At 46.6% G+C, this 25,965-nt stretch overlaps 9 protein-coding genes across 9 annotated transcripts; 6 read left to right on the forward strand and 3 right to left on the reverse strand.

Annotated features, from left to right (window-relative positions):
• Positions 1-1,795: 1,795 nt before the first annotated feature.
• ALT_3291 (uncharacterized protein) lies at positions 1,796-2,680 on the reverse strand (the record flags this gene model as incomplete). Its single annotated transcript, XM_033562721.2, has 1 exon — positions 1,796-2,680. The coding sequence occupies one exon, from the start codon at positions 2,678-2,680 to the stop codon at positions 1,796-1,798; it is 885 nt and encodes a 294-aa protein (XP_033418612.2).
• Positions 2,681-5,087: 2,407 nt separating this feature from the next.
• Positions 5,088-5,744, forward strand: ALT_3292 (uncharacterized protein; the record flags this gene model as incomplete). Its single annotated transcript, XM_033562722.2, has 1 exon — positions 5,088-5,744. The coding sequence occupies one exon, from the start codon at positions 5,088-5,090 to the stop codon at positions 5,742-5,744; it is 657 nt and encodes a 218-aa protein (XP_033418613.2).
• Positions 5,745-6,882: 1,138 nt separating this feature from the next.
• On the forward strand, positions 6,883-7,215 carry ALT_3293 (uncharacterized protein; the record flags this gene model as incomplete). Its single annotated transcript, XM_033562723.2, has 1 exon — positions 6,883-7,215. One exon carries the CDS (start codon positions 6,883-6,885, stop codon positions 7,213-7,215), a length of 333 nt encoding a protein of 110 aa, XP_033418614.2.
• Positions 7,216-8,193: 978 nt separating this feature from the next.
• ALT_3294 (uncharacterized protein) lies at positions 8,194-9,138 on the forward strand (the record flags this gene model as incomplete). Its single annotated transcript, XM_033562724.2, has 1 exon — positions 8,194-9,138. The coding sequence occupies one exon, from the start codon at positions 8,194-8,196 to the stop codon at positions 9,136-9,138; it is 945 nt and encodes a 314-aa protein (XP_033418615.2).
• A 453-nt stretch (positions 9,139-9,591) lies between these two features.
• Positions 9,592-10,309, forward strand: ALT_3295 (DUF3237 domain-containing protein; the record flags this gene model as incomplete). Its single annotated transcript, XM_033562725.2, has 4 exons — positions 9,592-9,669; positions 9,719-9,781; positions 9,839-10,094; positions 10,155-10,309. The coding sequence occupies 4 exons, from the start codon at positions 9,592-9,594 to the stop codon at positions 10,307-10,309; spliced, it is 552 nt and encodes a 183-aa protein (XP_033418616.2).
• A 1,134-nt stretch (positions 10,310-11,443) lies between these two features.
• ALT_3296 (MDR family MFS transporter) lies at positions 11,444-13,194 on the forward strand (the record flags this gene model as incomplete). The annotated part of the gene is made up of 2 exons (XM_089599540.1): positions 11,444-11,908; positions 11,959-13,194. 2 exons carry the CDS (start codon positions 11,444-11,446, stop codon positions 13,192-13,194), a joined length of 1,701 nt encoding a protein of 566 aa, XP_089455878.1.
• A 545-nt stretch (positions 13,195-13,739) lies between these two features.
• On the reverse strand, positions 13,740-16,601 carry ALT_3297 (uncharacterized protein; the record flags this gene model as incomplete). The annotated part of the gene is made up of 2 exons (XM_089599541.1): positions 13,740-14,207; positions 15,420-16,601. 2 exons carry the CDS (start codon positions 16,599-16,601, stop codon positions 13,740-13,742), a joined length of 1,650 nt encoding a protein of 549 aa, XP_089455879.1.
• A 4,936-nt stretch (positions 16,602-21,537) lies between these two features.
• ALT_3298 (uncharacterized protein) lies at positions 21,538-21,886 on the forward strand (the record flags this gene model as incomplete). Its single annotated transcript, XM_089599542.1, has 2 exons — positions 21,538-21,767; positions 21,835-21,886. The coding sequence occupies 2 exons, from the start codon at positions 21,538-21,540 to the stop codon at positions 21,884-21,886; spliced, it is 282 nt and encodes a 93-aa protein (XP_089455880.1).
• Positions 21,887-23,545: 1,659 nt separating this feature from the next.
• ALT_3299 (glycine-rich RNA-binding protein 4, mitochondrial) lies at positions 23,546-25,691 on the reverse strand (the record flags this gene model as incomplete). Its single annotated transcript, XM_089599543.1, has 3 exons — positions 23,546-23,720; positions 25,379-25,485; positions 25,542-25,691. 3 exons carry the CDS (start codon positions 25,689-25,691, stop codon positions 23,546-23,548), a joined length of 432 nt encoding a protein of 143 aa, XP_089455881.1.
• Between the last annotated feature and the right edge of the window lie 274 nt (positions 25,692-25,965).

Here is a 25,965-nt window from a genome sequence, read left to right on the forward strand (position 1 = left end):
TCCCGCTACCACCACACCTTACCAATTATGAAGGGGCAAGGCTTCAGCTTCACGACCTACCGCTGATTGAAGCAGTACTTCTCAGCCACGAGAATCACGTAGACAGTCTAAATCCTGAGGGTCGCAGGTTGCTTGATGGCTGAAGAGTGTTCACCACCATGGATGGTGCCTCCAATCTCCGTCCTCGCCCTGGAGTTGTTGGTTCTTCGCCCCTGGAGACTGTGACCGCCACCATCAAAGGGAAGTTTCTCTGAATTACTAGTACACCTTGCAAATAGTTCCCAGGTGGTGGGGTCACGGGTTTTATCTTGGAGACAGATTCCTTTAGTATCCATGAATCTGGCAAACTGAATACGATGTGCTTTTCAGGAGATACTGTCTACATTGATGAGTCAAAAGTGATCGGAAACAGATGGTATGTAAGAGCAGCACTTCTTAGCTTGGGCAACGCGACATTTGATTTACTAGTTAATGTAATGCGGATTATGATGGGTGGAAAACAAGCAGTTTGACTTATCTGTGATATTAGCATGGTAATAATAAATCCGGCCTATTTTGAGTCTTGAGCCAATCTCACTTAGGAAGTTTCCAAGGAGGGAAGGATTATGCATAAAATATGCCAGACGACTCCGGGTGTATCAAGACTGTGTACTCTGTATTAGTTTCACCTTGGATTGTCTCGCCTAGTCTAGAAGATTTCCGTCTTATAACTGCTAATCAGCATATCGCTCTTTTTGCAAGAATTTCTGATTAGATGGCAAAGCACAATTGCAGCGAAGTAAAAGAGCCTCTCACATTTTAGAAATATTTAGGTGTCAAATAGTAAATAGCAAATGTTCTGAAACATTGGCAGCCTAGCTTAACCATCTTAGGCAGTAAATTTGGCCAAGACATCCTGGCTCGTGTCAAATTTTCCGGATCTTGACCTTACACTAAAGTAACCCTAGCCTTCTTAGGCAGTAGATTTGGCCAAGACGTCCTGGCCCATGTAAAGGTCTCGTAGAGGTGGGCATGCAGTTCAGCAAGGTCTCGGGAAAGTTCAACAAGGTCTTAAAAAATATCTAAGACCTTATTAGACTTTTAAGGTGTATTTAACACCCTCATATACAGGTGTAATATTAAAATCATCATATAGTAGGGATAATGAATGATTCGAATTGCCATATACTAAGGATATTAGAATTTATATACGTACAGAAAGTCATGGACTTATGGGTAAACCCACCCAGTAATACTTCATATTCAAAATATATATATCTAGATATGGCAGTATCTAATACCACTACTATATAATACTTCGAACCCTTACTAGAGGGGTATATGGCGACCCAAATCTCTAATACGAATAGAATTACATAACCGAGCCGCTAAAATCGAATCCAACTCTCACCACACCCATAGCAGTTAGTTCAGTTCTAGGTCAGGAACCTGCACCGGGTTACGGGCAGGGCCGCAGGGCAGGGTCAGATCCATAGGGGCATCAGTTATACCATTAAAATTTTAGATATTACTAGGCCTTACCACCTCACTAGAGCAACCTCTATTTTTAGGTTATGGTTTTTGAGCAAGGAAAAACTATTTCCGTTTTATAGATATCAAAGGACTGGTATATATCATTTAAGAAACAATTGAAATGGAGAATATATCGAAGAAAATGGGAACTCTTCGTAGGGAATACTTCAGATACTTCCCTATATAGCTCCACCCTATTCGCTATGTACATACACAGAAAACTATGAACATAGTTAAACATCTATATACTGCGTAAACTCAATTGTAAAGATATTCTGTGTTACTACTCACAACCTGCCCTTGTGCATGGGCGAATCAAAAGAAGGAACTTGAAGAAGTTCAAAAAAGCGAGTCCCGTGTAGGTGACAGGAACATAATAGGCTCCACGATGAATCCACCATAGTGCCACACGAGCAGCCCAATCTGGTGAAACAATTGCTTTACCCATAGACGATTCAAAGGCCGCTGGTACAATGTGACGGTAAATTACCCGAGGGTCGTCATATAGGGCTCGAGCATAAGGTAGGAAGGCCCGCTTTGAGGCGGAGTATCGTTGCATTTCTGGATTCCCCCATGCAGGGTGAATTTCAATCTCGCTGCCTACATACCATATTTCCGGGACCGTCTTGCTCTGGCGAGTATTGTCAACAGCTTTGCGTTCGAGGAAGAGTTCGATGAGGCGCATGGTCGACTTGCAATTAGCATCCATGGCATCCCTCCCTTTGGTACCATGTGCTAAGATAAGGATATCAGATTTTTCCAGAAAGTGGCTGACTCCAGAGACGTCATGGTGAGTCCAGTCTTTTCCGAAGTGTAACTTCTTAATATCCTCCACCCCTTCCGACAGGAGCTGTTTCTCTATTGCGCAGCCAAACGCACCCGAGCCGCCTGTGAGGATGATCCTTTTGCCCCGCAGAGAGTATGCAGTTCCCGCTACCCAGTCAAATACTTTGACCATCGAGCCCATGTATCGCTCGGGATGGACGTGGTGTAAGGCGTGGTACTCGGGTCCAACAAAGAGCCAGCTATGGTCTTTAGGCACGGTGTCCAAGGCGATATGATTCGAGTCTCGACCGCTCATGGCAATGACAACAAGTGTTCGTATAATCTCGAATCCGGACGCCACGAGTAAAGGCGCAGTGTCGATGGTTTGTTGGTTATACGCCATCAAGTGCCGGGCAAGTAGCCATCCTGCTATACTTCCAAAGACTTTGCAGAGCATTTCAAGGGGTAATGCAATCCAGGCATTCTGTCGTGAGTATCGATCGTTGAACTTTAGCGAGCGGTTGTAGTAGAGATGATGAAATTGGTGGCAGTATGAAAGCCAACGAAGGAACCTCCACGGTGATCTGGACCATTTATGGAGGAGCCAATGGACGGTATCAAATACTAACGTGCCCGTTAGATAGAGGTAGGAAAAAGACACCACGAATGCAAGAAGAGACATGGTTGACTCGCGTCCGAATTGCTATATGATTGACACGTCTTTTGAGCCGTCCTGGGCGCTTAATATAAATAAGACTAGTATGGCACATGGACGCAAGCAAGATAGACACCATTTCACAGTCTCCTGAGACATTAGCACTGCCACAAGGTATACTTAATACTAGGATACCTATCCACATCAAAGGGTCCACAGTTCGGAGGCAAGGGTTTGCTTGAACGCACAGTGTACGGACCAGGGTTAACATATTTTGGTGAGCTTAGATCTGGTTCACATCTGGAAACACGAAAATGTGGTGAAATTCCCCTTGCACTATTTCAGTTTCTAATATTAGGCGGAGTTAACCCTCACCACAGCAGGAACTTCTGACATGGTGTTCATCTAGCACCACTGCTTGTTTTGGTGCTGATATCTCTAATTCCCAATGCCCTAGCCGGTGTCATTTAACAATCCACATCCGAGTGCGAGAGGTAGTACGCGAAACCAAGCGACGGATGTATTAAATGTAGCTGCCTAGCAACAGCGCACAAGATGCACCGCCAGGGCGAAAAAGTAATGAGATTATCTAGTTGAGCAGGTGCCACAAACTACTACGAGTTTGGCCCCAAGTTTAAAACAAGTGGCTGCTCAATTGAGATCAACAGATCCATCGGCGCCTCCTCACTCCCTTAGCAGCTAACTAGATTGCGACTAGGCGGCTAGACAGGGAAGGAAGAAGAAGACTTCCATTCAAAAGTGGAGTCTTCGGCATGTTGTCTGTTATTCGAAGCAGAATTAGGCTGCAATTAGTACTCGTATGTTTTACCCGACATTGCTCCGAGAACCACTCTGGCTGCGGATAAATCAGCTCAAAACAGCTCAGAACCACTAGTGCATTCACATCGAAATGTCGATAGAATTGAGAATATCAGTGTCATGTTGTGTCCTAAAGTATACTGTATGACCTCGGAAATTGTCTCTCAGCAGCAAAGAGGGCGTTAAATGAAACTACCCTTGTTCCGTACAGGGAGCTGGAGTATGTCATCGGTGGTACTGTATTCTAGAACGTTATATTCTACTAATGTTTGTTACTTAATGCTTCCCAAAGCCTCGTGTAATGGCGGAGAAATGTACCAAATGGTAATATGAATCAGGTAGTATGGTACCCCCATTTGCCCTGTTCTTCTTGCTGCCTACTCTAGAATAGCTAACTGTAACTAGGAGACTAATATATTGTTTACTCACAGTATGGTCAAGGACCTTAGCATTGACTCCTACTCTTAAATATGACTCAACTCTGTGTTCAGTCAGCGGCGGCTTCGCACTTTGTCATTTACTACCTCAGCGTCTCTAACAGCAGTGCAGCAAATATACAGCGGTGCAGAGGTGTCTCCCATTAAAATCTCCACCATCGGCAGGCAGCAGCAAAGCTACAAAGTAGTCTACATTACTTTTAGCCTTACAACTGTCGATGAGGATAGAGCCCTTTCCCCATGATTCGCTGGTTTTTAGCAAACCACAAGGGTGTCAGTTAAAAGGGAGAATGCCTTTCACACTTCGGGGAGTATCTGGGCGTCAGTTACTATCAAAATATCTATACCACTAGGCCAAAAGGGTGTCCGGACTATATCCCAATTAGGATAGGGTCTCCATATCTGTATTCATCGCGGTATTGTATTTTCTAACAGTTACAGCCAGAAAAAGGCTCTGAAACTCCGTCAGAATACGCGTATATCTCCTGGAATCCTAGCCTAACTGCTTGGGGCAGTAAATACCGCCAAGGAGTTGTGGAAAGGTTTGGGGTTGTGGGGAACTTCGGGAACCTTGTCTCACAAAGCAGTCATGCAGGAACAACAATGCTGTAGATTGGACACCTTCTGATGATCTAGGCGATAACCCAAAGGCCTATGCCGGATTTGTCCGAGACCAAGGTAAGCTGTAAGTACTCTGCGCGTGGTTGACGGACACAGCAGTCTTAGTGTTATAAATGCGGTCCACTACCACCAAGTCGACTGCATGCTGATCGATGATCACACCTTTTGATCCTTTGATCCTTTGATCCTTTGATCCTTTGATCCTTTGATCCTTTGATCCTTTGACCTCCCTGTCGAATAAAAAAAAAATAAAATAAAAAAATAAAAGACCATTCATAATGTCACCCATTCGTTTCGGAATCTTAATGGTTCCTTACCAAACCCTCGACGTCGCTGGGCCAGTGGACATCCTCTCCTCATGCTCGCGGCCGTACCTCGAAGTCATGGAACAGAGCGGTCAGGTCTCCAAAGACACCGCAGCTGCCGGCCTCGATATTGAATTTTACTATGTTGGTAGTGAGCTGAAGCCCGTCCAACATACCGGCAACCTTCAGGCACTGCCGACAACCACCTGCGACACATGTCCACCTCTTGACTATCTATTAATCGGTGGACCATCGCCGGACTACCGCCTATTGGAGTGTTTTGAATCATTTATTCGACGTCGATCAGAGGAGGTCAAGGCCATATTTACAACTTGCACGGGCGCTTTGGTGCTGGCTCAAACGGGGCTACTTGATGGTAGGGATGCCACTGTCAACCACGTGCTTCTGCCCCAAGCCCGGCTACTGTACCCGAAAGTCCATTGGAATGGCTCCCAGCAGTGGGTCACAGACGGGTGCTTCTCGACCGCCTCTGGGGCATGTGCTGGGATGGATATGTTTGCGCACTGGGTAATGGAAAACTGCCATCCTCAGGTTGTCAAGGCCAGCTTCATGACACTGGACTTTACGCCCAGAGACATCCACGGGCAGCAATTGACTATAATTCAGTGAAGCAAGAGGCATCCTTTCTCTAGTGAAGATATCAGGGAGCTGCGGTGCATGGAGTGATGCTTTTCCCCTGTAACCCAGACAACCTGTGTATACTACCAGTATCTCAACTCTTCGTTCGTGCCTCTCCCTTCTGCTCTAGTATTTATACATAAACGTACGTGAGAGCGGTGATAAGATCATATTGTGATTTCTATGGCAAACGTCTGTTCCTTCAAATGGGAATACTGTGCCTTGAGAAATAGAGCATCAAACAACACCAAAGTCGATCTATAAACGTAATCAATCTCGTACAGGATCGGACATTGGAAACTAATACGGCGTATGACGTAGGAGTATGGTAAATCAATCTTCTCCAGATTACGACAACGATGCCGGGTGAGCAGGAGGGCCAGCCAAACAGTCTAGAGGAGGTTCAATCGTACATCGAGCAACCCAGTGTGCATCGTATGAAAGAATAGGCAGGGAGTCTTGAACTTTGATGAAAATGGTTGCCTGGGACACTAAATAGGGGATCATTTCAACGCAGGAATCAGGTTGTAGGATCATAAATATCCCTTCTGAGCAGCAAGAAGATGCAGAAACACTCTCAACGGGCGCCCTCGGGCCTCGGCCTGCAGAGACTGCCCCAAACCTGGACAACAGAGAAATCAATGTCCTTATAACAAGAGATTAATTAAGTAATAATATTCGACTTTACCGACCACGCCCAGTAGCATTGTATGGTGTAGATTTTCTGGGGAGGAGGAAGTGTGGGGGCGTTGGGTTGAGGAGAGAATGCAAACCTAAAATAGCTATATAAAAAGATAAAAATAGAAGCTCTTTAGTCTTCGTATGTAGCAAGTACAGGACTTCTATAAATAGAGATATGGTTATAGTAAATTAGTAATCGCGAGTATAGAGTTGTATTCAGCTAAGTTTATGTGAGATGAGCCCTAGTTAGCACTAAACTACTATGATTTCACGTTAGCTTCTGGAAATTAGGACTAAATTTGATCTATTCTAATTTAGTAAGAGTTTCACGATAGAACCTACTACTAGGCCTAGATAGGCCAAGCTAGGGTCCTACTAAATAACCATAGTTAGGTATAGTTTAGTTTAGTTTAGATAAATAGATAAAACTCCCAATTGCGTCCCAGAAATGGTCGTTTCCAACCTTGCTATCGTCAAAGGTCAATGTAGCCCCGCCAATGGTGCCGTCTTCTTGCAGCCCGGGGCTGTCATGGAGAGTAGAACGGTAAAGGTGCCCGGACCACTACCACTGAGGGCCCAGTACAGGTCAGAATTCTCTCTGAAGAACCCGGAGGCACTGTCGATATTGCTGATCCCAGATGAAGCTCCGCATCAAGCAGTGGACCCCTTCACAACCGAGGACCATGTCACCAGACTCAACTGTGCTGTCTGCAAGGCAGACCTCAACGCGGTCTGGAAATTGCCTGACATTCTCGATGATCGCTTTGGTATGGACAAATGACTTATCGGGCAAGCCGTCATACAGAATGTGCGGGAGATTGCGTCTTTCTCTCAACATCGGTATCTAGTAGATTATCGTGTATCACCCGGCCATCCGGCCCCCGGCCCAAAGAACGGTTCACTGGCACTGTGTCACGCTGCATCGCAGGGAGATAGCCGAGTTGATGGAGGGCCCGTAAGCCATGTGGCCACATGGAGATGCCATTGCCCATTGACAGCGCAAACTCAGCATGCGTCTCGAGCCCAACCTTGCTTAATGCCGAGCCGCTGGAGGCAGTTGGAGGCAGTCGGAGGCTACCATCCCGGCCACACCGGCCCCATGAACAATGATTCTCATGGATGTCCAGCGTGCATGTTGTATTGACTTAAATAGCTGTTGTATGATCTGAGATACTCGGTGACTGTCAATGACTGAGAGAATACCTCAAGGGAAAGGTGCAGGTGTTTATGCAAGCGAATTGCTGGTGATACCTGAATGATTCATACTAGTGAGGCCCGTCTTCATGCCGCATTTTTAGTCCTGCAAGATCAAGTAAGTTGCCCTGAAGAACTCCTTTAATTCTATCGAGTAGTGCAGTACAGCATACGAGTTGGAGGTGATCACTGGTACTAAAACGAGCCGATGTTTGTACCCTGTACGTGGAAATAGTGGCAATAGCTGATGATAGTTGCTAGAGTTATAGATGAGTCATATTCCTTTGTTCATTTTTGTTATATTTATTTAACGGTAGCCCATGCTTATAATGTAAGCAACCCCTGGAATGACGTGGCTCTTGCATTTTTCAATTCAACACCTCTGTCGCAGTTTTCGTATCGCTCATACAGGCAACATTTATTGATTCAATACCTCTTTTGGACCTAGACGTCGTTAATATATACAGGGTGACACGGTGCTGAATCTCCATTGAATACGCTTGCAGTGTCTTCAGATGCTCCAAATCCCGACCTATTTGCTTGCAACTCAATCCACACCGCCATCATGAACATCATCACTTTCATGCAAAACCGTCCTCGACTTACAGGTGTAGTCTCATTAGCTGCGGCCGGCAGCATCGTCGCCGCATACCTTGGCAAGCGACGCCTTGACCGGTCATGCTCGAGAATCTCCATCACGGAACTCCCAAAGTCGAGTGCATGTCGCAACCTCGTGGAGAGCGGCGAAACAGTCCCGAAGTCTGTATGGGGGATGGAAAAGTCAGCTCTGCTGGCCTCATGGTCTCGTAGCAACCAAACCCGCTGGGTCCCCTCCTTCGCAGCTCTTCAAGCGGATGTCCCTGTATCCATTCTCGTTGGGTACGGAGCATTTGACAGTGAACAGAGTAACACCGAGAAGGATAACGCACATCATCTGATGCAGAATCTAGTTGCTGCCTTTCTTGAAGCGCGGGCCGCCGGGCCGGAGGCGTGGTTCCTGGACAAAGACGTGCCGCCATTGTCCTTTGCGCCAGGTAGCTTGTTATTCGGCGATCAAGACAGCATGGGAGCCTTCATGCTTGGGACCTGGAGTACGAACCAGAAGTCTTCTATCCAGCCTCACGCTCTTGGTCCAGAAAGCCCCGAGCCTTGCTCCGAGTTCCCGTCAAACTGGGACGCGATTCAAGATAGTCCCACCGACACAGCCGGAGCCGTGATGTACTGGAAATTTCCCGACGGGCTGGTGCGAACAGTGGACAAGGCAGCATCGTATGGTCTCCCGTGGCGATTCATGGACGGCGGATTCCAAGAATTCATAGTGGAAAAGGTGTCCGATGGAATGGCCAGGGTGACATACATCAGTGTTGAATGCTCTAACCTCCACCCCGGCAGCCAGTCGACAAGGGATTTCAAGATGTTACCCTGGCTGGCTTATGAGGCTCACGTATTATATGCACAACTCCTCTGGTATAATACGGTGATGCAACTTCGTAACCGCACAAAAACTTGAGTTGATTTTCTACACTAGCCTTATGATAGAGAGCAGTAATAGAGATACCCCTCCGCTCATCCTCCTTACTGCTTATGCCCTATATCCGTACATATACAGACACTTAGATATCGCCTCGCTGACCATATCTTCCTGAATTCTCACTAGATACGGTGAATGACTTGGGAGTGATGTCAGCTTACCACTGTGGCTTATCCACGGTGAAAAGCGGAACGCTCTGCCCGCACTCAGCCGCTTGAGGACGACTCTGTTACACAATAGGTAGAAGCAAGCATCGGTGGTGTTGTTTCCGTTAACGAGCCCTTGTCTCACATTCGACGCAAGTTTTGGTTTTCATCTTAGTGGATATAACTACCTTGAAGTAGCCGGTGATAGATGACAGTCTCTGGCGCAGTCATCCCACACAATTGCCCACTTCCACCTTGACTCAGCTAAGAACTATCACTAAGCAACATGAGCTCCGATCCCTCGAAAACCGGTGGCCTAGCCCTTGAGAGCTTCCCAACCACGCAACCAGCCATTCGGATCAAGGTACGGGATAGTGGATGTCGTATGCAGCGGCCGACTGATGCTTCTCTAGGCCGGACTCGCCGGTCAATTGCCCTGTGGGGAGATCTACACAGGCTCGACGCTCGTCGGTGTCGTACGTTCCCTCCGCTCGAGAACGTTACATTGAGAAAGACATTACTGACAGCCTCAGCCTCTCTCCCACGGTACTATCGAGTCGGTCGAGGGCTTCGAGCCCAAGCTCAACTTCAAGATCAGCAACGGCCACGACTGGTTCCGCATCGACGCAGATAAGAAGCATGGGCGCCTGGGCATAACGGCCATTGCTACTGATGCGGAAGGCCGGTGCTTGCGCGTCATGGCCGACGGCGTCGTCGAGTTGAACGAGCCTACTTTGGCTTTGATTATGGGTCATCCTGAAGCAAAGAGTACCCGATTCGGCTCTGCAGGTGAGACACGAACTCTCCTTTCCTGTGTTAGGGATTTGCATCTGGCTGACGAGTTAGTAGTTGAGCAAATGAGATTCGAGTGTGGCCATGAACCTTATAAGCCGCTTGAAAACATGATGTTTGCTGGAAGCATGCGTTTCCTGAAGGAAGAGAGTGGTGAACTATATGCTGATATCCGATTGTCTACGATTATTGCAGGCTCTGGTTATGAATGAAGGCCTAAACCTGTATGACAGTCAGCGGTCACAAGGACTAGCAAATTTATACTGTTAGGAAAATATAAGAAAGGGCTGATTTCCAAGTATTACTAAATGCTCCATACTTAATGTCACAAAGTAATCAATATGATCATACTTCTTAGCCCACCAGAGGCACGGTTCTGCTCTACAGAAGGTCATCACGTCTACCGATGCAGAGAGCAAGATCGCACTCGCAAGGTATGCGACTTGTTCAGGAACTGCTCTCCATTAAAAGCACCTGTGGCCGCACATGCTCACCAGATGGCCGACTCAGTAGCTGGCCGAGTCTGGTACGACGCGACCCCCAATCCATGATTTTGCTACAGGACTCGGCCAATTCCGGGACCTACCATTCAAATCCAAGGTTGGTACGGTGCCCGACTGTCCATTGACACGCTGTGAGTACTATCCCCTATGCTTGAAGATGAGCAACTAACAATGTAACAGTTTGGCATACTGTAAATTATACATCACCACAGCCATGCTGCTTCGCAAATACAGTAATGTAGAGTTAGACGGAACAAAAGCCCGAAGACATGGTCTATGATGATTATTTCTCGGCGTATAATCCGGAAAGGAGCCGAGGGATGCGAGTCAGGAGGATGAGCAAGTGTTGATGGGCTGGGTATCTCACCAAATGATGATGTATTTCGTTATGGAAACATACCGCACCTATGTATTTCCATCAAATTGTCATGAGGCGTTATAATTGTGGTAGACTGTAATGTCTGTTATTGGCATGACTCGCTGGAAGGTACTTTTTCGGCGTGCGCGGCCCGGCAATGTCCGTCCTTGCAGACAAAGCAACCCGCCTAGGGGCCTCATTGGGCAGTAAGAGGAGATGTATCCCGTCTGTCATACTCACCGGGTGATCTCAGATGGAACTATTTTTCTGTTTGCCTCCGATATGCCCCGAGTTGTCCATGCTTATCGTAGTATTTCTTCCCTTCCCCAGTCCTTGTCCGTATCCAGCATGGGATGAACGAAGGGGTAGGGTAACCAACAAGCCGCAATTCTGTGTTACAGAGCGGTTTCCTTCTCTTGATTCCAATCGTCAGTCTCAAATGTTTCTCACTGACAGTAACCTACGATCCTCTGCCTACACCCGTCATGGCCGTCACAACCAGCATCATGGCTGAGAGCCTGTCTGAAGAGCGCATACCGCAAGCCATTTCCAAAAAGCACGACGGGCCCATTATAAATCCCCTCAATCCTCCTCCACCTCCACAGCGGCAACATCGTGGATGGCGTTTCTGGGCCGTTTTCCCAGGCCTCTGCTTTGCCATCCTTCTTGCTGCCCTGGACACCTCCGTTCTTGCCACTGCTCTCCCAACCATCGTGGACCAGCTGCACTCGGGCTCGCTTTATATATGGACAGTTAACGGGTATTTCCTGGCTGTGGCTGCGGTCCAGCCCATTGCCGGCCAAGCGTCCGACATTTTCGGTCGGCGATACCCTATGATCATCTCCGTCGTCCTCTTTGGCCTGGGAAGCGGGCTCTGTGGCGGAGCGAGCACCACTGAAATGCTGATTGCCGCGAGAATCGTGCAGGGACTTGGAGGCGGAGGAATCTTTGTGATGGTCGATATCATCGCGGCTGATTTGGTGCCCTTCGGGAGCGGCAGAAGTTTATGAGTATCATCATGGGCACTTTTGCCCTTGGCACGTTTATCGGACCTGTGCTGGGAGGCGCCATCGTCACCAAAACGACCTGGCGGTGGGTGTTCTATATCAACCTCCCTGTGGCGGGAATTGCGCTGGTCCTGGTGACTCTGTTTCTGAGGGTCAAATGGAACCGAGAAGGCACTCTCAAGGACCGACTTGCTCGGGTGGACTTGTCCGGGAATATGATCCTCTCGGCGGCGATTGTGGCCATTCTGATTGCCCTTACCTGGGGAGGAACCACGTATACCTGGAGCTCGTGGCACACCCTCGTCCCCCTCCTGGTCGGCGCTCTCGGCCTGATTCTGTTCGGCCTGCATCAGGAATATATCGCGCACGAGCCGACGATGCCGCATCGCGTGTACAGCAACACCACTTCTCTGGTGGCCTACATTCTCACCTTCCTCCACGGAATCATCATGTCCTGGCTCTCGTTCTTCCTACCGATCTACTTCCAGGTGATGCTACGGGCCAGCCCCATGAGGTCCGGGGTGGATATTCTCGCCATCGTGATCCCTCTCATGCCAGCTGGCATCGCGGGTGGCCTCATGGTCGCCATCACCGGCCGGTACAAGCTCACTATCATTCTCGGCTACAGTCTGATTGCCGTCGGAGTTGGTCTCCTGACCCTCCTGACTGACAAGTCGAGTACAGCGACATGGGTCATCTTCCAAATCATAACCGGAATCGGCGGCGGGCTGTCACTCACCTCCACGCTGCCTGCCGTACAGGCTCCGCTGCCAGAGAAGGACGTCGCCATCGCCACCGCCAGCTGGGCATTCGTGCGAAGTTTTGGGGCCATCTGGGGCGCCGCTATCCCCGCCGCCGTGTTCAACTCCAAGTTCGACAGCCAGCTGTCTCACATCAGCGACCAGGCCACCCGCGCACTCCTGGCTCGTGGTGGGGCGTATGAACATGCCACCAAGATCTTCATTGAGACCTTTGACAACAATCCCACCCTGCAGCGTAAAATCCTGGATGTCTATCTGTCATGCTTGAAGCTCGTTTGGCAGGTCTTGCTGGCGTTTGTCCTCGCCGCGTTTCCCTTTGCCGTGTGCATTCCACAAGTGGAGTTGCGGAAGGAATTGGTGACGGAGTTTGGACTGGACGAGAAATATGACGAACAGAAGGTACGTGAAGCCATTGAGCAGGAGACGGGAGTAGAGCTGGGGAATCGAAGCACTCACAGGGGCGACTAGTCGTTAGCTTCGAGTCAAGGCCAAGGCAGGCAGGGGATATAGACATCAATATTCTACGATAAATGTACATTAGATGATAAATATATACACTCCTCTTTCTAGCATGGCCCCGAAAGCTGTTTTCAACTCTTAAACACATAGGAATATCTAAATACTTATCTGTATATTGAATCCTGCCTTGTGATAAAGAGCCAAGATGGAAAATAAAAATTGCAGTTTATCGAGAGTCATCTATCTATTTCTATAAAGAGTCTCTTGTTTCCTCACAATGCAGGCAACCACTTGTAGGTAGCTATCCAGCATCGGCGGCTCCTTCAATCGCGGCCACCCAAGCATTCCTTCTTTCCAGAAGTCCTGGACGGATATGTTTTGGACTGACCAGCTCGTTCATGGCAGCGGCGAGCACAAATATGTTGTCAATGCAGAGACCCACGTCGACATTTCCGATTAGGTCCAGCACGCGCGAACAGGTTTGGATTGCCATGGTCATCGGTCACACGGAAAAGCGGTCATGACTTCTAAATATCCCACTTCTTGCCTGTCAGTCATTGACCGAGCTGGAAGGCCATAGCAATGTCAGTGGCAGCGGCGATACACTCGGTGATTGCCTTGGCCGCGAGGAACGCAGGAAACTTGTTTTTCTGTACCTTGATCATGGCTGTCTCATGCAGAGTGATTACGGCCGCGGCTAGGTTCCTGCGTAGTGGGAGAAATCGTGGGTCGTCGGAGAGGTCGCCGTTGACGTGGTGAGAGACTAAGTTCCCTCGGTAGTGATTGATGGCTTTATCAATCGAGTAATGCGCCTCCCAGAAGGCATGTGGATGATTAATCTGCGACATGGTGTGGTCAATACATCGTCGGTACAGGGATACCATGACGAGTGTGCCAGCAAATGACGACACCGCAGCCTCAGTCGAGACCCAGGCCTCGATGTGCTGCATTGACGGCATGGCAATGGTAGAATTCGGCAATTCGTCTAGAGAATCGCTTGCAGAGGTGAGACGAATGAACGCCTGGATGTCTCATTAGCGTGAAAACATTACAAGAGTGCACTGATGCACCAGCATTTCCAAGGCCGACTGTGCGTGCAGGTGGGTGGTTGATAACAAATCGAATACATAAAGAACCCAACAGATCTTGTCGAGTAAACTCAAGTCATTTAGCCAGAGATGTTGCTCTGCGCAGGCATTATCTTCCATTGTGATCAGGCATACTTCGAGACACAGTCACACAGGGTCGCAACGGCGAGGTGAGGTCAAATTCCTGAAAAAGACTGGGCCACCGGCCGTCGCAACAGCCGCTGCGTCACTGTCCAGAACGATTGCCAGATCCTTCCAGGTCCGCTTCAGATGAGGCCCGTTTGGTTCTCATCCCGCTAGTGCGCGTAAGGGACCTCTCATCTAGTGGCAGAGATGTTGTACAGCAAACTGCTCCCAGTTCTTTCCACATTTGATCTCAACTTCACTGGATGGTTTAACTGTTAAATAACTGAACCACTAATCTCCGAACCAACCCTCACCGAAGTCTCTTTGGATTTGGTTCGGACCGTTTGGTGCCTAGCAGCCTAGCGGCCTAGCCTAGTGAATCACACTTATTTCAGTTTCCCTATCCCCAAACTAATTCGGATTTAGTGAAACTGTCAGTCTCAGTCTATCAGACTTATCAGTTAGTTTAGTTTAGTAAGGATTTCTTGCATATTAGTCACTGAACTTTAGGATTCACCTAGCACTCTTAGTACTAGAGAGTGTCATATCTATTCTATCTAAATATGAAATGTTGGTCAAAAAACCTGGTGGTGGCTAATATATATGGGAAATATCATCTCTGTCAGATGAAAGTGGTGGGGATATACAAGTGTGTATCCACCTTTGCCCACATGGTTCAAAATGATTTACGACCAGGCAGCTACTAAGCACTAGAGATATCCAATTGATATTTTAGACCTTGACTAGAATAACTAAAATTACCACATATTTCTATATAATATATGAATTTCCTATAAGCATCGTAGATAGTATGGTAGATGGTATGCCCTCAATGAGAGGATTAAAATTATTCAAATCTGACCACTATCGAAATTTAGATATTGGAGGGTTCTACCGCCCACCTAGATATGGCACCGAATTGCAACATCATTTTTCATTTTTCCGCCCAGAACCTGTGTCTAGTGCCAGCTGGCTGAGAAGGCACACCAACTCGGCCGAGTAACCTCAGCATAAGCCAACCTCCTTTGACCAACGCTGGATATTGTCTGCACATTCAGCACCATACAACTTCGCAATGAAGTCCATTTGCTGAAGTTCTCGGGGGTACTTGCTGTACTCCGCATCCCCTCCATCACCATAGGCCTTCTTATCACTGAGCAGAGGCATCACCGGGCTGGGATCGTTCCAGTACAGGCGCTCGCCTTTTCTGTTCCCGTCAATAAAAACCCGGCGAGGCGTGTAAACTTGGACCAACGTGGGGTCAGCCGGGTAAGTTGGACTTTTGGGGAGTTTAAGGAAGATGCCGTGGGCCTTCGAATATATTTTACGCTCCGAACGATCATCAACACTGATGACCAATGGACGGGGCATCTGATCCTCCTTCCTCCCGCATCTGCGGCCGGAAGCAGGACGGTGTCGCTCGCCACTGCGCGTGGAATCCTTATAAGCTGATTCTGTCGGACTTGGCTGTTTCCCGGATCGAATCCCTGCCAACAAAGCTGGACGGGCAACCTGAAAAACGTAGAAGAGATAGCTTAGGTCCTTGATAGAATGAGGTTTCTCCCGGTCAGGCAGGAGCGAGTAGAATTGCCGCCACGAGCCATCTTGGCTACTTCCAAGCGTCTCAAGGATATCATCGAGGCATGGCGACTTGTCGTATTTGAGAGCTTCCCGGAAGGCGTCATCGACCAAGGATGATCCCGGAGAAATTTGGATGTCGTAGTGACGCCGTGTGCTTGGAACACCGCGTCTATCCAGCTCGTGCAGGACTGCCCTCTTAAGTACTCCCGCCAACTGCTGACTGCGGAGCATAATTGCTTCGATCCAATCCATCGCCTCAATTGGCCTATAGCCCCTGTGTTGAAGGCGGTCCTCGATGCTCTCGTAGTAATGCCAGGTTGGAAGATCGAGTACGATATTGAGCGGCACGTGGCACTTCCCATCGTACTTGGAGAAGACGAGAGCGGCTATATCTGCAATAGCGGACGACAATCCGGCGATCTTCTCCACTTCATACAGAGTGGGCGGCATCCCCAACAGCCTCCGGGTGTCCAAAAAACCATCAGAGACACTTTCGTCCAGCACTTTGCGCGTAAATAAGCACATGCCGGTCAATACTGTGACGCTATCATACACCGGCCCACCGTCTTTGTCAAAGAGACTGCCCTCTGATTGAAGACCCGAGCATGATATATGCAGCATTTGAGATGAGACAACTGGTTTTGTCCCTGGGAAATTGAATTCCATCTTGTGAAAGGAAGAAATACCTTCCCTTGCCCGTGTAGGAGTGCCAAGTGGTGACCCAATAATAAGTGCTTCGTCGCGTAGCTGCAAGTATGGACACCCCTGCAAGGAACATGTTGATGTTGTTGCAGTCATTTTCCCATCATTAAGCAGATTCTCAAATGATGCAGCAAATTTTCTGCCCCTTGTCCATGCCTTCTGGTAAGCCTTATTATCGTCTTCATCATAGTGAAGTCTTGGCGTTCTGGAACAAGGAACTATGCTGACGAGACCAGACAATCCGTGATTCCGCTCAACGGAGACCACATAGAATGGGGCCATATCACAGAAATAAATGCTTGACTGGGACGACTGTGATTTCAGCCCTGTTTGGAGGTCTGCCAGTACATATTGTGCATCCATGATCGCGTCAATATAAGAGTCGACAAATATTTACGTACTAATTCCCAGTAGCAACATTGCAGATATATCAGAAGAGAACAGAAATATATATATCTAACTGGGCTTCTAATTGAAGTGTTCTAAAGGGCTAGTTGGCTGCTTCAATATATGCCATCCATCTAATTAGTTCAGACAAATGTGTTGATATCAATAATTCATATTCTTGTCTCCACATTTATCGCAAACGGAAAGTTACATGATACTTCATAATGCAACATATAAGAAACGACATTGGATATTACCATTCTGTAGGCCCACAGCGCATGAAAAACGCAATGTCATAGAGTAGAGTTGAAGAAAGTTAGCATTGATGTCAGAATCTATCATGTCTAATTTTCTGATACTTCACCCTACGAACTACCACAGATCTGTGAATTCTCTCCACAAGAAAGCCTTATAACCTTTCCTACTCTAACTATCAGGATGAAGCCTATTTGACAGAGGATTGGATACTTATTCTTCCTGGTTTTCTTTATTGACGACATGTTCCAGTTCGACTCCAACATTACGATGCCATAGTCGCCGCCAGAACACCAGATGCATTGTTCACCAATAGAGAAGGGCATGTTGTGCTTGAGTCATGGACGTAATATTCATTCGATAAATACTTAGCATCTTAACGGAGGCAAAGCATGGCACATTTCCCAAAAGTAGCAATGCTTAATTACTTCTTCATTATAAGCCCCACCTTTTGTTATACCACATCATTAGGTCTACTGTTTCCATACATGTTAGCACCAGCCAATTACCTGAGGCTAACTGAGCACAAGCATATACATACACATTCATATCACGCAATTTCTTTTGCTCCAACTTCTTTCATGACGAGTGCACTGAGGCTGTGGGGCTGGCAGCTGGTGGGCACCCAGTAATTTCATCCAGTCCGTCCCGGCCGAAGCACTACTGCAACCGGCACCTTTACTGCAACAGCAAATGGTTATGACACCCTGCGCCCGACAGCTTCCTTCAAGGCGGCAGATATGATCGCTCTGTCTCAGACGTCTAATGAGTCTCCTGGTCTGGATCCTAGCAACGTACCAAGTATTTATGTGTCTGTCTTCCACAGTCTGATTAATTTGCCATGGCCGCCCCACATTCCATGTCTGTGGTTGTATAACTAGTTTTCCATCTTTAACAGAGCTGTTTTATGATTTGAAAGTTTTTGGACAGGCATTAGTTACTCTCTAAATATAGGGCTAATTGCTCCGTTGGGCAGCTTAGCTGCCAGGATCAATGAGGTCTAGCAATATCATCTGAGCCCATATAGCATGACATTAACTCAGCAATTGCCTAGCATATGTAAATAACTTCTTCTCCGAGTCCTGTAGGTACTACCATGCTGATAATGAAAATCCCAGTCTTGAAAGCTTTCCTGGTTGAGTCCAAGCTTATATCCAACTGTTTCATAGGGCGCCTTGATGTTCGGAGCGCCCTAGACAGGTCTTTGGTCTCCGCATGCAGATCCTTCCAGTTAAGGAAAATGCTTATTAAGAACACAGACCACCTCACTCTATGATTTACCAAATCTGCACTTCTACCACTAAGCTAAAATAGTTTCCAGATAAACTTCCAAGCTAATAGAGATGATAGTGAAGTAACAAATAGACAACACAATTTGTATAATCACATATTTGTGAGGATCGAATTGTCGTAGCTGCAGTGCCGCCAGACAGAGGAAAGAATTCTCGATTACAGTGCTTCGAAATGGGCTGAGTTGGCCCAGTTTCCCAATATACCGTCTCAATGGCCTGTATTCGCTCCGAAACTCCCTGAGCGGACTGTGTCCAGAGTCATGGGATAGACTAATTTATGGAGCAAGTCTGACACTGTAAGGTGCATCAGATTTCTTTACTGATCATAATGCTTGAACTTCAAACGTTTATCTACGGCAAATCCTAATATTTAAACTCTAAAGTTGGTCTGGAGTGCGAATGTTGCGTAGGCTAAGTACAGGGTTGAAATCTAATTAACATTCCAATTTGGATTATTGTGAGTAATTAGAGTCAGGAAGCAATTTATCATAGCCTGGAATTACCACATGTCCGCCTGAAATATCATCCCCTCCAAAGGTTACCTCTGTACAGGCACCGGGATATAAAAATCTAGGTCCATTATCAGCTCGCTGGAGCAGATGGCTGCAAACCAGCATTTAACATACTCTTTACTGCCACACATCATGTTTGCATGGAGGATTTTCGAAAGCGCACTCCACAGATGGTTAGTCAATATTTAGGAAGATCATCTAGAATTTAGGTCTCTTACCACGCCAGGGCCGCCAGGGATTGGAGGTCCGCCATGACCCCCACAGACCCCGAGACAATGAAGCCCGTCTGCGCAGGGGTGGTGAGTACCAGTGTGGCATATTTCACCTGGTCCAGGAAGGAATGCCCATCCTGTAACACATGTCACCATAGCAAGAGCTAGAAGTTTCATTTTGGCTGCTGAAGGCGAATGAGGGATGGATTTTCTGTCTTTCGAAATATTATAGATCGCGAGAGGTAAATGTACAAGTTACTAAGGAATTAGTAGAGGACCTGCTGGGTTTTTATATCATTTTCATCCAGTCCAGTATCACAACTGTAGTTCAAGTGCTGAACAAAAGCCTATACTTTTTCCACCGCTAGGGTGTGATTTAATGTATGACAGTGTATGATGCTTCACACTCTTACTTTATGACTTTAAAACGTACTGATACAATGTGGTGCAACCACATTGTGACGTGAAGATCCTGGTTTGGGCAAATGTACAAGTACAGGTATGATGAAAGCAGGAAGGACTTCATACATTGCCTTTCGCCGGACATATCCACCATGGAACAAGGATGTCTAGGCCTGTCTTATTCTCGAGAGCTGACGACCTTAAAACGAGTATGTCGAATGAATCCATTTCCATACCTAGCCTTTAGTGCCAATAACCCCAGAAGAAGATATTGTGCCAGTACTGAAATAAAAAAAGTACACATATTCAACCACTCTCGGGTGTATTGATCAATGTTATTAAACGGCGAGCATAATCGTCTTCTCAAATGGCAATCGGTTATTCGCTTAGCTCAGACAGTTAGTATAGTCTTCCATTTTAAGTGAGCTTTATATTAGCGAATGATGTTTATACCATCAGGAATACGGGATCCTTTTGGACTCATTGCATTCTATTCATGGCCACTGTATTGATCAGTATGACAATATATTCCAGTCTTCCAGTCTAATCTGAGAGATGTATTACTGTGGGTTGCAACCGCTATGAGTCTATGAGTATTCTGTGTAACATAGAAAGTAAATTTGTGGTCCGCGACCAACGCGATGGCCAAAAACTTTCTGGTGGAAAACAAGAATGAGTCGGCATGGCACATCAGGATGCTCAAGAATGAGACAAGGAAGGTCTGGCATACAATTGTCCAATCCAGGGATGCATTCTGTACTGCGGGCCATTCGCAAGGACATGTCATATGTTTAACGAACAAATATTGTCCCTTAGAATAGGGCTTCGGTAACAGACAACCTTCAACAAAGAGTCGTCAAGGGCTAGGTGGATACAGGAACGATGATATCCTCCGCGTTCTTTAATCCTGACTCGGTCGGCAGAAAACAGCTTGAATCTCCTGGAGGTTGCTTGATGACTGTCACTTCCAGCAGCGTGCTGTCCGCGGAAAAAGCAATATCTCTACAGCCAATATTCTGTATCGCCTGATAGGGAAGGTGCGCTAGGATTTATCTTACTGACATCAAGGCAGAACATCTCCGGCACAGCGTCTCAGTCATGACACATCCCAGAACATTTCAGGATGTGGTCCTCGGCACATGAATACATAAGGCCCTTGGATGGCAGAAATATCCAATGTTAGCGCACTTGAAAGTAAAGAAGGGTAGTAAGAAGAATTAACTCGATGTATCAAGCATATCCCTTTCAGTAAAGAAGGGCGTGATGTGAACCAATGGATCGGCAAGGAATACCCCACAATATCAGAAGCAATATAACCTTGAGGATCTGGATCTTCAGAATATCTCAGGTCAAAGTTTGACTGGGCAAGATCTAAAATGGATACTACTTTAGCCCTAAGTCTTCGGGTAACCGCGTCCCTATCGCGGTCAAACGCAGGTACTGTATGCTCATTCACTGACACCGGATACAAGGAGAATCCTATAATCCCCGTGATTTAGGGACACAGCAGGCATCTGGATGAGGGCCACCTGCGCCCGAAATGGACCCCTTCACTGACTGGGACGGCGACATTCTTCTATTTGGCAGCAGACCATCCGAAGGCGCAGTATAGGCCGGGCGCAGCAAATTGAAGTCCAGGTGGCTTACCCCTCTACTGTAGGGATCATTACCTGATTTTTGGTACATTACGACATCAGGCAAAAAGGCAACAACACCCATATTTTTACTCAGCCCTGCCATTACTCCTGAGTGTCTTCTTGCGCTACGCACAATAGACAACTTCTAACCATTCACTATGACCGCACAAACAACGACGACGGGAACAAGTGTCCCCCGAGATGCGATCCAGATGCGCATGTTAGGAGCGAATGATACAGTGGTTGAACAGAACACTTTAGACTTACCTGGGAAGGATCATGCGGATCCCGAGACACACTCAGCTGAAGAAGCTCAGGAGTATCCCACCGGTTTGAAGTTCTGGCTCATCCTCCTCATTATAAGTGCCTTGGTTGCGCTGGGAAGGAAGTATGTATTAGCAAGTCAACCTCCTGGACCGTTTAGACACTCCATAAGCTGATGACTCTCATTTCAGTAGTATAACTGATTATTTCCACACCATTGCCGATGTTAGCTGGTATCGGTAGCATTCAGGCTTTGCTCTTGCGTATTCCGGTTCATCTTTAGCAAGCTATATAAGCTATTCTCTATCAAGCGTATATTCTTACTCACCCAGGACATCTTCCTAGTGGGCTCCTTGCTCTGCTCAACAGCTATAACATTACCTATAATTATAGTTAGGAGAGCTATGACCGGAGCAGGCTTTACAGGTATAATAGGTGGATTCTCACCATTCTTATGCATATCTTGCCTCTCTATTGCCAGCCATTCTTCTATGGCATGTTAGGCATTATTAAGAGCATGGCTATCCTTACTGCACCTATTATTAGCAGACTTCTAACCTAAATACCTAATTACTTAGTTAGCGGTGGTGTTTCTGGATTAACCTACCTATTAGAGGCATAATACTTTTAATACCTATATTTGTATGCCCAGACCTGAAGCCTAGCAACATAAGCATTACTTTCAGGCAGAAGCTAGTTAAACTTAATCTACTAAGTAACCTACTCTTTATCCCAGTGCTAACTAGTCTTTTTATCATGCTTTCTTAAGCTGGCATAAAGTACCACTAGGAGGATAGTAAAGTTATTAGTCCTCTTATTACCTTTACCATTCTTATTATTGCTTTTTGTTACAACTAATACTAGCAAGGTGATACAGCTGCCTTAGTACCCTGTATTATAAAGAACCATAATGTTATTACTACTTCTATCTTCATAATACGCTCTAATAGTGCTTCTAATATACTTAAGTATTACTTACCCACCTACTATTAAGGTATATGTAAGTACTCTCCCAGTATAGGCAGATACATAATAGTCCTAATTGTGATTAGTGCTACTATTAGAATACTCCTCTGCAGGTTAGAGACCAGCATAATCAGTTATTATACACTATTCATACTCTTTTCTTCAGTATTAATGCCTGTCTTTTACAGGCCTTATAATAATATTAGAGTTAATATAAGCTTTACAGAACTTACTCTGTACTCTCTTCACAAGCAGAATAGGCTTTAATATACTAATTAGTACTCTACAAACAGTGCTGCCCACTAGGGCTCTCTATTATGCTCTTTCTATAGCATTTTAGTCCCACCATATCCATTGCCATAGCTTAAGTCATTTTCATGAATAAACTCTCAACTAACCTAGCCTGAGTAGTTTAAGGTCTGGATCCTGCCACTATTGAATGCTACAGGCTATCAGAAATTGTGGAACATGCACTGCCGGCCCTACATAAAGAGGTTCTTATGGATGTTGGTAGAAGTGTTAGTAAAACGTGGTATCTATCTGTTGGACTGATGAGTGCGACGTCGATTGGAAGCCTGCTCATGGAGTGGCGGTCAGTCAAACAGAAGAGCACTTGAGTCATTAGAGACAATATTGGAATGCCTGCTCCTGGCAAAGAGCAAAGGCGGTGCCGGCTCGTTGTTACTTTGCATGGATTATGTATTTTATCTATTTGCATAAAATCCTACCTGCAAGAGCGACTTCCTTTACACCCCCCTCAAAAGGAATTGGGCAATAACCCACATCATATTGGAGCTGAAATTCGCAATGACATTCTCGCTTGTAGAGTATCAACCAACATTCACAATTCAAGGACTACCGACTAGCGATACAAGTGAGAAGCACCAAGGACCCCGTTTATGGGAGCTTTATTTATACACCTTTTTTTCCGTCCAACTAGCTCTTCCCTCCGTCCTTTTCTTCTCGGACCTGCTGACTCAGTGCAAGGAGCTGCTTCTCTAGACCCGCTATGGCCCTGAGCGCTATGCCTTTGGCGCCTTCTACCTCTTCGTAGACGACCTCGAACCTCACATCAACACTGGCTCGTATTCTTGTTCCGGTAGCAATAGTCCTAACCAAAGTCAAGTCGTCCCATAGAGGGACACCGAGACTCTTCCCCTCCGGAATAAAATAATCCCAGTGCACTTGATAAAATGTGCCTTTTCATTCTTCAGTCTGTTTGGGCAGCGCAAGGTCCAATATCAAATGAGAAAAGGGCGGAACATTCGTTATTGCCCATCTTCATGCCCTACTAAGTGGCTGGATATTAAGGGATTCGTTTTCGGAAGTGAGAAGCATATTATCGTTGCGAATCTGCAGGATTCAAGCCATTCAGCGTTGGCTAGAGGCTGGAGCAGAACTAGCCTTGCCTTCTGCGACTGTGATACTGGCGGAGGTGGTCCCCCCGAGGCTCCAGTGCTCGGGCTAGAGACCCCAGGAGTAACAAGAAAGTTACCAAGAAGACTAGGATCAGTAATATGTTCTGCCTCGGGCATGCTGAGGGTCAAATATGGTGCACCCAGAGTCTGAGGATGTGAAAATAACCCACCTGGAATCCGAGGTAAGAACAGTACATCCTATGTGGGTGACATCAACCTCGTGATTTTAAGAGGGGTAAATACTCAAGTCCAGATTTTAGATGGATGCCTGCATGAGGATCGGGCATCCCTGCTATTATGTGTCGGGCTTATGCGTACGACTCTGAAAATATATTGCGAATGCGTGGCGGAAATCTCTAGCACAGCAAAATCTTGGCAAAGGCAAAATATAGCTGTTTACCAGCCAATAGTCAATGTTCCTGAATGTGAGACAGAAGTCTTCTCAAGGATTGAGACGCGAGCCTCCAAACGTCCAAAGGCATGTCTCTTTCGTTTTGGTGTATGGATTGGCCATCGTAAGCTAACTTGTATCGCACAGAATGAGTCGAGCGAGCTTCTACCCGTCAATCCCGACGGCACACGATCCGTCGACCGATCCTGGGATCAGAGTGAGACCTGGCGCCAGATGGAGGAGGTATACAAGGCCGGCAAGGTGTTTAAGGCAAGGTAAGTTTAAGGCACATACGTATAATAATTGTGAAGAGCTCACTAGCCAGACTAGGAGAAGGACGATGGAAAGGCCAAACCCAGGAAAAGCGATTACCTGGGGAAAGACCTTATTAATCTCTTCTTCGGCATTAGAGGGTATTCAGCACCTGTCATATTGGGATTTAGACACCGGTATACATTTCTTGGCAGTTTTTGATGATAGAAGTGTATAGACTGACCAGGTATGTAATTGCAATATGGGTCTAACGAACTAAAAGGAATGAAGAATGATCACAGTAGAGACAGAAGCAAGGCTATCAAATACGTATACCCAACAGTAGGGAGTATCTAATAGATCAGTCTAGTAAACTTATGCTCGGCTATTGAAAATAGAAGGACAAGGACAGTATTCATAAGTATGAATTTACTGTTGGCAGGTCCATGCAGTGGATTCATAACACACTACAAACTAGCAGAGGCACTCCAATAAACCTCTGTCAATAAACAATCATTTGCACTTCTCCCTGATTATACTTTCTAATATCCTCCATATCCTCCCGACCTGGAGCCACCTGCTGACCTGCGCTCAGTAGATTTGTCAACATGGATTCTCCTGCCGTCAAACCTAGGCGCTATTAGCAACGGTCCAGCTACACCACCAAGTAGTTCTTATCGAGTGATCAGTGCCATGGCAGCTACTTACTCCGCATCTTTCATTTCATTCATAGCTGCATTGGCTTCGTCATCACAGCTAAAGCGAACAAAGCCAAAGCCTCTGGAGCGGCCAGTCTCTTTATCTATCACAACAGCCTATATTGATTTAGACAGTATGCCAAGAGAGAAAGTGGCAGGGGCGATTTACTTACCGCCTCTTCTACTGTCCCAAATTCCTCAAACTTCCGGCGCAGAGTAGCATCATCTGTATTCCATGACAATCCGCTGGTAAATTCCATCAGCGTAGGCCTCAAAGCACGGACAAAATAGTTTGGCACAAACCCAATGAATAACTTTGACATTTTGTTAAATGATTGGTTGGCGAGATAGCTACAATATAATTAGAGGATCGTCTGTAGCAAGATGAAAAAAAATGCAACCTATGTAGGCTGTTTTCAAAGGGGTGTGATGTCCTTTTAAAGATAATAGCTGTTGGGCAAGTCTGCCTTTGAGAAAAGCAATGTTAACCAATGCTGACCAATAGTGGTGGTCTCGTCAACCTTGTTGGCTAGTCGATTTCTCTGAATAGAGGCTCCGGCTGATGTGTATGCTAATTGTTTGGCTGAAGAATAATGG

The sequence above is a fragment of the Aspergillus lentulus genome, assembly GCF_001445615.1.
Source record: "Aspergillus lentulus DNA, contig: Alt08, strain: IFM 54703, whole genome shotgun sequence".
NCBI lineage: Eukaryota > Fungi > Ascomycota > Eurotiomycetes > Eurotiales > Aspergillaceae > Aspergillus > Aspergillus lentulus.